The sequence below is a fragment of the Pithys albifrons genome, chromosome Z, assembly GCF_047495875.1.
Source record: "Pithys albifrons albifrons isolate INPA30051 chromosome Z, PitAlb_v1, whole genome shotgun sequence".
NCBI classification, from domain to species: Eukaryota; Metazoa; Chordata; class Aves; order Passeriformes; family Thamnophilidae; genus Pithys; species Pithys albifrons.
In genome coordinates this window covers 48,743,435-48,756,695 of record NC_092497.1, presented here as the reverse complement: position 1 = coordinate 48,756,695, position 13,261 = coordinate 48,743,435, and the positions used below count along the sequence as shown (strand labels likewise).

The following is a 13,261-nucleotide window of genomic DNA, read 5'->3' as shown; positions in this document are numbered from 1 at the left end:
CCAGTCAGGGAAGGCTCTCTTCCCTCTTCTCCTTCTACAATTTTCAGACAAAGGCATTCGATTAATGGGAGGTGGGCCTCAAAACTCCTAGCAAAGAATACATAGGCCTTAGTTTCGTAATTGCACCCACCACAGAGCTGCACCCACAGGGGCTGAGCAGCCCTTGGTGACAGACCCAGGGTGCCTCCATCTCCTGCTGCCTGACCCACCATCTTTGCTGTGTAAGAGTTTCCAATAGATCTCCTCCTGGAAGAGCCCTGGGAAGTGTAGTGGAGGGTCTCAGCCAGAGAGAAGCCTCAGAGTGACGAACGGGACTCAGACCAGAATATTATTTCCCCACAGGCAGGCAGTGGGGCAAAGTGTGTAGTGGGGGAACACAGGGCTCCCAGTCAGCATGCCCACATACACCCTCCACTGTCTTGGCTCTGAGCACACCCATCATTAGTCTGTCTGTGCAAAACTCTGTTTTTTCCAGATCTGCCCCCTGCAACTGGACGCATGCAAACATCACCTTCCCCTTGTGATCTTCACAAAATTTCTTCACCTTCCTTCTTTTTTCTTCCTACTCACATGTGTTTACATACTATAAAGAGGAAGTCAATCCCAACCACAGCTTCCTGGTCAGGGCCAGCTGCTGGAACTACAGAAGGATGGTAAGCACACCAGTAAGACAGGGGCCTGAGGACAAGGAGTATTCTCACACATTATGGTAAAGCCAGCACAGTGCCAGCTTTACACAACTGGTAAGGCATGCTGGAAAGGCGTGACCAAGACAAGAGCCTGGAGTGCAGCCTTTTCACTGTTTGCAGGGGCTTTAGGAGCAGGCCACCAGCACAGGGACTTCCAGAAGACCACCTCCTCCCAGCACAGTGCTGATATGAGCAGTCTACACAAAGCTGTGCATACTCACATGGCCATGTAGGTCTGTGTTCAGCAGCATCATGGCACAGGTCAGACAGTGAACTCCATCTGCAGATAGAGACAAAACAACAGTCACATGCAAACCCAAAAGTGGACCTTTAAGAACAGCCAAAAACAAGCCTCATAGCCTAACTGCATCTGTTCTCTTTATGCAAATCTGTTTTATCAAGAAATATATATAATTCAATAAATGAACAATGAGGTCATCACACAGCTGCCCAACTTGAACAGTCCCTCTTTCATCTTTTATTAACTGTCAAAACTATCTTGTAGCAGCCATGGATGAGCCAAAATAGACAGGAAACTAGAAAGGTGACCATGCTGTTACCCTTTGCATGCTAATACCAACATCACAGTCTGAATCAACATCTTCTTCTTCATTTATTTCAGTGCAGAAAGGAAAGAGTAAAATAAACCCATTCTTGTGTGCAGAGTGGATGTAGCACAGTAGCCTGTTCTCCACCTCTGCTGGCTCCCTCCTCAGTCAAGGCTCAATTAGACTGAATTTTGGAGACTTTCAGTCACCTATTTTATGCTGCCTTTGATCCATGTTGGGTAGAGAGCACTCCAAGGGTTTCTAGGGTGGTCCTCAGCACTCAACCAACAGAGACAGATTCACACAAACATGGAAGAGAGTTGGAAGGGACCCACAGCGATCACAGAGTCCAACTCCTGGCCCTGCACAGGATCATTCACAAGAGTCACACCATGTGCATGAAAGTATTGTCCAAACACTTTTTGAACTGAAACAAGATTTGGTGCGGTGACCATTTCTCTAGTGAGCCTGTTCCAGAGCCCAACCATCCTCTGGATGAAAAACTTTTTCCTGATATCTAACCTAAGCCTCCCTTGACACAGCTTCATGCCATTCTCTCAGGTTCTCCCACTGGTGACCAGAGAGATCTGGGCCTGGTCCTCTGCTTCCCCTCATGACAAAGTTGTAGACTGCAATGAGGTCTCTCCTTAGGCTTCTCTTCTCCCAGCTGAGCAAACTAAGTGACCTCACTGCTTCCCCCTGTGGCTTTCCCTCTAGACCCTTCACCATCCTTGTATCTCTTTCCTGGATACTTTCTGATAGCTTTCTATCTTTCTTATATTGTGGTGCCCAAAACTGCACACAGTGCTAAGATCCTGGACAAAGTGTGCAGGACTCCCTTTGATCTAAATGTTTACTCAGGCTCAGAAGTAGCAATTTCCCTCTCACACCCTCCTCCTAAGGCTGTCACATCCAAAAGCAAGGCATTATTTCAGTCTGGACATGACACACTCATGCTACCTGACTGCCTATAGTGTCTTTAAAATAAAAAGGCAATATGCAAACGACAGAGATAGCATAGGAGCAGATTCTGTCTTACTGCTAACTCCTCCCCTCCCCAGCATGACAGCCAGTAAAGCTGTACAGGTGCAAAGTGGACAAACATCACCTCATTGCAACAGGGGCAGGTCACAAAGGAAGGAATAAGGAAGCATGGCAGTACTTCCAAGTTTTTCTCACTTATTCTTGAGACTAAAGGTACTGCTTAAACCACGCTTGCTTTCCTTTTTCTCCTCCTCCCTCGGTGTGTGGAGTCCGTGCTGAAATCACATGGGTCTGCCAGAAGGGCTGGCTGAATACAGCAGCTACACTAGTGGACAGGTTGTCCTGTTCTCCAATGCCAATTTTCTCAGGTTTGATCTGTGCACTTGTTTGTTTCCCTTGTCCATTTCCAAAATGACTGAAAACATGGGCAAGGAGGAATTACTCTGACTGATGTTAGCTAGTCAAAATGAAACCATGTCAGGGTCTGGATACAGCACCCAGAATTCACCCCCACAACTGGCAAGAACTGGCATGCCTGCTGCCAGTGCATGCAGACACAAGCAGAGAATGGAGTACACAAAGCCAACAGTTTCTCTTCCACCTGTGATGGGACCTATTCTTATCCACATGTCTGCAGTTAAGAGTACAGGTACCCACACACACTGAAGTCTGTGAGACCAGAAACTAAAATGAAGGACATTCAAATCTGAAGATGCTACAACTGAGGATTTATACTGAGGAGGCCTAAATAGCCTTTCCGCGGGAGATAAATACAGATTTTCCACAATTATGTGTAGAGAATGTGGAGGATTTCAGCGCTCATCACAAGAAGTCTCCAAAGTGTGGCACGGCTATTACAGAGATTCAGTTTCCCAGACTTGCACCCCACATGCTGTTGAAGGAGAGAACGAAGGAAGAGCGAGACAACCAAAAACCTTAGTATCAGAAACAAAGTTACCTTGAGAAGAAATGGTGTTTGGGTTGCACTGGTAGTATCGACTGGAGAAGTGGATTAAAACTCTCTCTCGTTCCTGAGTTTCTCCAATAAGTGAAAAGGCTTTAAAGAAACTCCTAAAAAAGCAGGGAAAGAAAAAAAAAGGGGGGGGAGAAATTAAAGTAATAAATCTCTTTTTGCTTCACACAGTGCACAAAGCAAAGCACACTTCCCAGCAAGAAGTACATAAGTGCACACTAGACATTTGGTTCTAAGAAGCCTTTTGAGGAAAATGGGCTATCATCCCGTACGCAGTTAATTCCAGCATTACAGTAAATGACCACTTATGTTACCATTGGTCTCAGTCACGGAATATACAAAATAATAAGTACTTTCACCATTTGAAAGAGCTCTTGTTATTTCTAATATTTTTCTTTTCTTTGGGAAAGGAACTGGAGCAGGTGTTACTTATGCAAGACAGATATCCAGGATGTTCTCTGTCCTCTTCTAACTGCGTGTCACCCCTGCATCTTTTAACTTTACATCCATTAGTATTCCCCTCAAAATCAGACGAGTTTCTCTAGGTGGTGAAGTTAAGCAGGTGCATGGCAGACTTGGAGATCACACCAAATGAGTTATCCTCCTTCAAGAGGTCACCTATCAGAGCAGCCAGGACTACATCAGTCACCTTGCAGGAGGCTGTGTAACTACCTGACCTGCAGAAAGTATCTGGCAAAGAAGGTAAAGCTCAGAAGAGTTGCAGCCTTCCACTGAGTTTCAACAGCAGGAGGAGTAACCTGGCCCTCCTGTGTCCTTGCTCATGACAGTCCAATGTATAGGGCTGGTGCACACTTGGGCATACTCATTAAATACAGCCAGTGAACCTGTGCACAGAGGTGAGGGACACATACACCTTTCATTTTTATTGTGACACTTGAACACCCCTCCTTTTAACTATTTTTCTTACTAGAAAAACATGCCTCACAGCCTAAGATGACCTTCTGCATTCTTTTGTCAGGATGCTTCCAGGAAAAGCCTGAAAACACAAACCTTCTTGGTCCAAAGTAAGACAGCGTACAGAATGAGTGTCTATTACACAACTTTGAAATATCCCATGAGACTGAAACTGACACCAGATCTGAGAAGAATGTTGCTGGAACATTCACTTCTATCCAGTCTCAATGCATAAACTTTTTCTTTGATTTAAGGTCAGAGACAGGCTGTACTTGCAACAATCTCACCCCCATACAGAGTGTGATCTGCCTGGTAATAACTTAATTTCACATGTAATGTATTGCAAATAACCCAGCCCACAAGGAGATACAAGTGAGTATTCACAGGGTTTCTCCGTCTTTCCTACCTTGTGCTCCTGTCCCTGTTTCAGCCAGAACAGGGTTAATTTTTAATTCAAGGGCTTATATCAATTCTGATTCTCATAAAGAGACATCCAGTTCATATTACAAGTGGAAAAGACTATTATGACCAGAAGCAGAGGGCCCATGCCTCCAGTTGGTGGAGGAAAGGAACAATCTGATCTATTGGGCAGTATGGATCCAATGGTCTCGCACATCAGACCCAGAGGAACATAAATTTTTGGTTGACACTGGCACACAATGTACCCTCAATTGACATATGTAGGGACAGAGTTTATCTCTTCTACTGGGGTGACAGAGGGATCCTAACATCTGACTGTACTGGAAGCCAAAGTGTGCCTGACTGGGAACAAATGGCAAAAACACCCCACCATGACTGGTCCAGAGGCCTGTGCATCCTCGTCCAAGATTACCTCAGGAGAGGGTATTTCAAAGATCCAAAAGTGCATCATTGGGTTTTTAGGATATCTGCTGCAGAGACAGAGGAAATTAGACAGTTCAATACCCTGCCTCGTCTCTCAGAGGACCATTCTGCTGTGGGACTGCTGAGAGTCAAAGAACAATGGGTACTGATCACTACAACAGTGCACCGTCACAATACTGAACCAAATGGGATTCCATGACTCTCACACATGAGATGATTCCTGAACCGGAGAGCCAGAGGGTGGTCAGCAAGAGTTATTGACTCTTTAGTAGTCCTATATGGCCAATGCATCAGTCCAATGGAGAGTGGAGGTTGATGGTAGGCTTTTCTGGCCTGAACGAAGTCACACCAGCACTGAGTGCTGCTGGGCTGGACATGCTGGAACTTCAGTATGAGCTGGAGGCCAAGGCAGCAAAGTGGTGCCACCACTGACACTGTTGATGTAGTCTTCTCCATTCCCTTAACAGAAGAGTGCAGGCCATAGTTTATGTTCACCTGGAGGGCTGTGCAGTACACCTGGAATCAACTGCCACAGGGGTGGAAACACAGCCCTCAATTTACCATTTACTGATCTAGACAGCACTGGAAAAGGGTGAGGCTCCAGAACACTTGCAATACATTGATGGCATCATCGTGTGGGGCAACACAGCAGAGGAAGTTTTTGGGAAAAGGGAAAAGATAATCCAAACTCTCCTGAATGCCAGTTTTGCCATAAAGCAAAGTCAAATGAAGGGACCTGCCTGGAAAATTCAGTTTTTAGGGATAAAATTGCAAGACAGATGTTGTCAGATTCCAATGGACAAGGTCAACAAAATAGCAGCTGTGCCTTCACCAACCAGCAAGAAGGAAACACAGGCTTTCCTAGACACTGTGGGTTTTTGGAAGATGCATATTCTGGATTACAGTCAAATTCTAAGCCCTCTCTATCAAGTGATCTGGAAGAAAAACAATTTTAAGTGGGATACTGAACAACTAGCTTCTGAACAAATTAAACAGGAGATGGTTCATGCAGTAGCCCTTCAGTCTGCCAGGACAGGACAAGATGTGACAAATGGGCTCAACACTGCACATAGGAAGAATGATCCTTCTGGAGTCTGTGGCAAAAAGTACCTGAGGAGACTTGGGAATAACCCCTGGCATGCTGGAGCTGGGGATACAGAGGATCTGAGGCCTACTACACCCCAACCAAAAAGAGATACTGGCAGCTTATGAAGGGGTTCGAGCTGCTCCAGATGTGACTAGCACCAAAGCACAGTGCCTCCTGGCCAGTGCTGGGATGGATGTTCAGAGGGAAAGTCCATCATGCCACTGATACTATGAGGACTAAGTGGGTTGCGCTGATCATCCAGAGAATTCAAATAGGAAACTCCAGTCCTATAGGGATGTTGGAGATCATAAGAAACTGGCCCAAAGGTGAAAATTTCAGACTATCATCATCATCAGAGGAGGAGAAGGTGACACTTGCTCCCTGAAAACAAGAAGCGATATGCTGTCTTCACTGACAGTTCCCGTTGTATTGTAGGGATACATCGAAAATGTAAAGCTGCTGTATGGAGTACTACACAACAAGTTGCAGAAGCTATAGAGGGACAGGTGAATCAAGTCAGATTGCAGACCTGAAAGCCATTAAGTTGGCTTTGGATATCATTCAGTGACAGGAAGGACCAGAGCTCTACCTCTGCACTGACTTATGGATGATAATACATGCTCTGTGTGGGTGGCTGGACCAATGGACAAAAATCAAATGGTAGTGAAAAGGTAAATCCATGCAGGCTGCTGGATTGTGGCAAGACATCAGTGCCCAGGTGGAGAAGCTGACTGTGAAAGATGTCATGCACATGCATATGCATATGCACACGCACCCAAGAGCAGGCCTACTGAAGAACATCACAACAACGGACAGGTCGATTGAGCTCCCAAGATTTAACTGTCTCACTGGCAACATAAGGGTGAACAATTTCTGGCATGGTGGGCACATGACACCTCAGGTCATCAGGGAAGAGATGCAACATACAGATAGGCTCAAGATCAAGGGGTGGACTTAAACATGATACTATCTATGTAATCTGTAAGTGTGAAACATGTGCTGTGATCAAGCAGGCCAAGTGGGTAAAGCCTGTGGTATGGTGGACAATGGTCAAAATATAAATATAGTGAGGCCTGGCAGATTGATCACATCACACTTCTGTAAACCCACCAAAGCAAGTGCTACATCCTTATAATGGTAGAAGCAACCACTGGATGGCTGGAGGCGCACCCTGTGCCTCAGACCACTGCCTGGAACACCATCTTGGGCCTTGAAAAGCAAGTCTTGTGGTGACAAGGCAGCCCAGAGAGAACCGAGTCGGACAGTGGCACTCAGTTTAAAAATAGACATGTAGATACCTGGGCTAGAGAGCACAGGATTGAGTAGGTGTATCATATTCCCTATCCTGCACCAGCCTCTGGGAAAATTGAATGGTTCAATGGACTGTTAAAAATCACAGTTAAAACAATGGGTGGTGGAACCTTCAAACATTGGGATCTACATTTAGCAGAGGTGACCTGGTTAGTTAACACAAGAGATTCTATCAATCAAGCTGGTCCCGCCCAGTCAAAACCTCCATGTACTGCAGAAGGGGATAAAGTCCCTGTGATGTGTATGAGGAATATGTTAGGGAAGACAGTCTGGATTAGTCCTGCCTCAAGTAAAGGCAAACACATCCATGAAATTGTTTTTGTTCAAGGACCTGGATGCACTTAGTGGGTAATGCAGAGAGACAGGGAAACAAGATGTGTACTTCAAGGGGATTTGATTTTTGGGTATCAGTGGTCTGTAACGTTGAATTGTATGATATTGGTTGCTGAATGATACAGACACTGTATGCCATAACCACCATCGACAATGAGACTGGACTGCTCCAGATATACCAGTTGTGAGGTCCTAATGCAACTTGCAACCACCCAATAGCACACTAGCCCTCCTGCCCTGGAAGCCACCTAGGACAGACAGAACCCACAGTCAAGGTCTCAATAAACTCAACAGACATTTTCAAGGGACACCCATTGACTACAGAAATGATACCCCTGCTTACGTGTGTATATATATTTGGAAGGTGTAAGATCTGGGCATGACATAGGTAGTATAGAACAAGGGGTGGATAATATCCTGTCTCTGTTCAGGATACGGTAATTTTTGCAGTAGCCTGGAGGGACATGCCTAGGACCCTGCAGTTATTCTATACTACCTCATGTCATGTGCAGTTGGTGTGTAGGAATGGGTCCGTTCCAGTCAGGTAGTATCATGGCAGAGTGGTCAAGGTGTTGCCCGTTTTTGCGGGGTGAGCACTCACATGTGAATTGTTCACCTCTCTTACGCACTCTGTTATTAATATTGCTGCTGTTAGCATTCATACTCTTATTGTTCTTGCTGGCTCTTATTTCAACCCATGGCCTTTGTTTTTTGTGCCTCCAATTCTGCCCTCCATCTCATCACACAGGGAGGAAGAAGATGGAGTGAGCAAGTGGTCCATTGTTTGGAGTGTTTCAGTGGGAACAAAAAATTGGGGAATACCACTCCTAAAGTGACAGCCCTAAAGGAACAGTTAGAGAACTAGCCATCTTTCTGTTTCCTATACCAGCTTGGGCTCTTGCCAGCAACACTCCCTGCCCAAGCCAGGCACCATCAACCTACACCTTCCCCTCCTTTTCATCACCTTTACCCACAGTGGAAGCTGACTCAGAGAGACAACTGATGAAAGAATATTTGGTAAATAAAAAACACAGATTTGTCATTCTCAGAACACAGTGCTGCAGCCAAGGGCCACAGGGACCATCTTCTGCCCACCAGGAAGACCACAGAACCATAGAAAAACCTGAGTTGGAAGAGACCCAACAAGGATCATGGAGTCCAACTCTTGGCTCTGCACAGAACAGCCCCTAAGAATCACAACATGTGCATGAGAGCATTGCCCAAACACTTCTTGAACTCTGGTAGACTTGGTGCTGTGACCTCTGGAGATCCTGTTATAGTGAACAGCCATTCCCAGGTGAAAAACCTTTCCCTAATATCTAACCTAAACCTCCCCTGACATAGCTTTGTGTGTTCTGTTACATCCTATGACCAACCACCAGAGAGACCAGTGCCTGCCTCTCTCTAGGCTTTCTCTTTCAAGGAAGTTGTAGACTGCAATAAAGTGTTCCCCAGTCTTCTCCAGGCTGAAAAGACCAAGTGACCTCAGCCGTTCCTCATACGGCTTTCCCTCAAGGCCCTCTTTGTTTCCCTCCTCTGGACACTCTCTAATAGTTTAATATCTTTCTGATATGGCAATGCCCAAAACTCCACACTTTTCAAGGTGAGGCTGCCCCAGTGCAGAGCAGAGGACAACTCCCTCCCTTGACTGGCTGGTGATGCTGTGCCTGATGCTCCCCAGGACAAGGTTGGCCCTCGTGGCTGCCAGGACACTGCTGACTCATATTCAACTTGCCATCGACCAGGACCCCCAGGTCCCTTTCCATGGCACTGCCTTCCAGCATCCCCAGATTGCATAAACAGTTGCTCTTGTCCCAGGTGCAGAATTTGGCATTTTCCCTTTCTGAACTTCATATGGTTAGTGATTGCCCAGTCCTCTAACTTGTCGAGCTCTCTCTGCAGTGCCTCCCTGCCTTCAAGGGAGTCAATAGCTTCTTCCAGTTCAGTATCATCAACAAACTTCTCTTAGTATCCTTTGAGTTCTGCAATCAAGTCATCTATGAAGATGTTGAAGAGAACTGGGTCTAAGATGGAGCCCTGTGGAACTCCACTAGTGACAGATCACCCGTCTGATGTTACCCCACTCACTATTACCCTCTATGCTTGACCTGTGAACCAACTGTTCACCCACCACATGATTATCCAGCTGTGGGTTGGGCATTTTGTCCAGAAGGATCTTGTGAGAAACAGTATAAAAATCTTTACTAAAATCCAGAAAAATTACATCAACCGGCTTCCCTTGATCAGTTCGGTGGGTTAGGTTAGCTTGTCATGAAAGGAAATCAAGTTGGATAAGCAGGACTCTTCTCTCACGAAGCTAGGCTGGCTGTTAACAATGACTGTGTTCTCTTTTCAGGTGTTTTTCACTAATTCCCAGAATAATCTCCCCCATAATTTTACCAGTCACTGAAGTGGAATTGACAGATAGTTTCCCTGTAGCTTCCACGGTCATCCTTCTTGCCCTTCTTGAATGCTGTCCGGCAGTCTGTTGGGACCTCTCCATATTCCCAAGACAGTTCAAAAATTACTGAGAGGCCTCATAATGACATCAGCTAAGTCTTTGGAGTATTTTTGGATGAATCCCATCAGGCCCCATAGACTTATACAGGGATCCAGCTGGAGCAGTAGATCCCATATAACTCCAGGGCCAGCTGGGAGTTTAGCATTCTCACAGTGATGGTCCTCCAGCTCAGGTCACTGGGACCCACTTAGCCCAAAACTAGTGATAAAGACAAATGCAAAGAAAGCACTAAACATCTCTGCCTTCTCTATATCCCTGTTTCTGAGATGACCATCTTCATCCTGTAATGGGCTGATGTTATTTCCGCACTATCTTTTTCTATTGACTTATTTAAAAAAACTCTTTTTATTGCCCCCCACAGTACTGGCCACCTTCAACACCATTTGAGGTTTGCCCACACACATTTTCTCCCTATAGTGGCAATAACATCTCGATATTCCTCCCATGTCACCTGACCTTCCTTTCAATGGGCGTACATCTTTTTTTGCCATAGCTCTAGAATAAGATTCCTGGCCATACAAGCCAGACTTCTGCCTCACCTGCTTGATTTCAGACATTCTGGAATTTCCTGCACCTATGCCCATAGGAGGTGGTGCTTAAAAAGTGACCAGCACTGTTGGACCCCAATGCCTTCAAAAGCAGTTTCACGGGACACCTTAGTAACTAGTTCTCTGAGTAGCCTGAAGTCTGCTGTTACCATGTCCAGCGCTGGACTCCTGGAATGAATCCTGCAAGGGACTGAAGCACTGCTAGGAAGCAGTCACTCCACCTCCTCTCCTCCTGCAGAGGATGCGAGAGATGTGCTCTGGAGATGCGTGGCCAACGTGGGTCTAAGATAAGGCAGCAGAGCAGGCCAATGAAGGAACAACTCCTTCCAAGTCTCAGACTTGTCACTGAGGCTGCACAACGGTCTCCCATAGCCTCGGTATGGGTGCCTGCCATGGGCTCCAAAATGCTCAGCAAACCACAGTTCTGTCAGTGAGCCAACAGGAACAGGGCTGTTACTTTTCATTCTCAGTAAAGTGCAAGGGACCACACCTCCACTTCTCTAGGCTTCAGGACCATGCCCTTTCCCTGGCTGCTGCTGCACACTCAGGGCATGTACCTGGCAATCAGTGCAGCTACACCTGAATGCTCACAAAACCCCTGGCTTGTCTGAGTCCCATATGAGCCAGGGCATATTTTAGAGAAGGTCATGACTTATATTAACAGGAGATATACTGGGAGCAAAGGCTTCCTAAATATGGGCCACAAAGCAATTAGGTGTTGGATTTCACAATTTAAAAGAAGGGTATATTTAGCATCATGCTTCAGGGCTACTAAAACCTGGAATGAGCAGCAGACCTCCCACCGCAGCTTGCACCCGGTGCTGAGCAGGTGCTTCAGCTTGGCTCTGCTACCCCTGCCTCGGAAGAAGGCAGTTCACACTTACACAGGGATGTTTCATTTCCACTGACTTCAGAAAGCAGAACTCTGGGGTTGCCTTGGGGACTGCCATGCAGCCATGGCATCTGACCCCTGGAAATGCACTTGCAAGGGGACTGAGAAGTGCATGCACACCTTCTCAATTTGTATCATTAGAAAAAATAATATCCAACTTAGGTAACCCCAGCCAGATGATTTAAACTTACTTTAAATCCCTTAAACACCAGAACACAGCAACTGAGCTAACAGGCCACTGCTACACAAATTTGTTGTTTTGCCTTCTGAGAAAAAAAGTACTGAAAACAAATATGGTTGAGGCTTGGTTCCAGTGTGAAAAAGAAGGGGAAAATGGAAGGGCTGGGTTTTCAAACACCCATGCTGGAAGCTACCAAACTCTCGACATCATTTTCCATGTGGAAACTTTTGCTGTTCTGCACATTCCTGGATGCTTCAGGGAGATGCAGATGGGGGGTACTGACAAGCCAAATCAAAGCCTGCCCTTAGTACACTGCAGACAGGCAGAATAAGATGCAAAATGCATAAGCCAGAAAGTCTGTTCCTATTAGTTGTGAACAACATCTTAATTCACCAGCAGCACCTCACGGACTAGAAGTCCCCTGCTTACTGAGTGACTGGTCACTTTTCTCTCTCATCTGCATCAAGGGCAATCTCTCAGCAGGTCCACCCAAAGATTTCCCTCTCCAGGAAATGACACCACTCCAGTAGCACTCGAACATGGCAGCATACTAAGTAAAACTGAAGAGGAAAGGTCCATCCCAAAAAATGCATCATATCCCTCTCTTCACCCTCTTAAGTCTCCCCACAGGACAACCACTTCCATCAGGACAACACTGCAAAGAGCACTGTTACTAAAACCAGAACATAAAGTCTCCAAACAGGCTTGTACCTGAGTGAGCAGTCCAGCGTCATGCCTGTAAAGTCAAAAAACTTAAGGTATTCTTCGGCCACAAGCTTGCTGAAATCATTGCTATAGGAAAGCAAAGAAATAAATACAGGTTATATTTCAAAAGTGAACTCCTCCAGAACCAGAAAAAGAATAACGTGGCCAAAGGCCTCATAACAGCACGTACTTTTTACCCAAATGCTTTGCCACATCAGAACGTTTGAATCTGTCCAGATGGTAGAGGCGCTTAGCCAGACGTCTAGCTGCTTCCAAATTGCTGCTGCTACCATTGCTGAGATCACAGCCAAGGGCTCCAGTGGCTTCTTTCTCCTGAAGTTCATTGCTCCCCATGGCAGCACTGGAGTCTAATATGACATTCTGCAGTTCAACATTGCTTTGAGATAAAAAGAATATGGAAAACAGAAAAATAAGATAACATAGTAGTAGTTTCCTCTTAGGATAGAAGGCAATTAACAGTTCAGAGGCAAAATTACAGAATATAGAAAATTCCACTCAATTGAAGGAGCAGTAGAACAAGGACATTTACTTAGCAGCCACCAGAAATTAAGTGTTAAACACAAAAAGCCAAATATGGGCTTTCCCTCTGACTGTGGTGTCTACAACTTGTACTCACTTCACAGAGAGTTGTCTGCTATTATCAGCCTATAACTGCACCTGAGAACACTTGCTTCTTGCACTAGTATTTTTTAAACCAATTGCTTGTTTGT

The 13,261-nt window shown here is 45.7% G+C and overlaps 1 protein-coding gene across 3 annotated transcripts in view; it reads right to left on the bottom strand.

The window, feature by feature from the left end:
* Positions 1-13,261, bottom strand: part of PSD3 (pleckstrin and Sec7 domain containing 3) — a 116,865-nt gene that overhangs the window by 62,645 nt on the left and 40,959 nt on the right. For all 3 annotated transcript variants that reach the window (XM_071580864.1, XM_071580865.1, XM_071580866.1), the window contains 4 exons: positions 12,721-12,927; positions 12,537-12,617; positions 3,180-3,292; positions 911-969 (listed from right to left, as the gene is read on the bottom strand). In XM_071580864.1, coding sequence (XP_071436965.1) covers positions 911-969; positions 3,180-3,292; positions 12,537-12,617; positions 12,721-12,927 — 460 coding nt within the window. The remainder of the gene's footprint in view (positions 1-910; positions 970-3,179; positions 3,293-12,536; positions 12,618-12,720; positions 12,928-13,261) is intronic.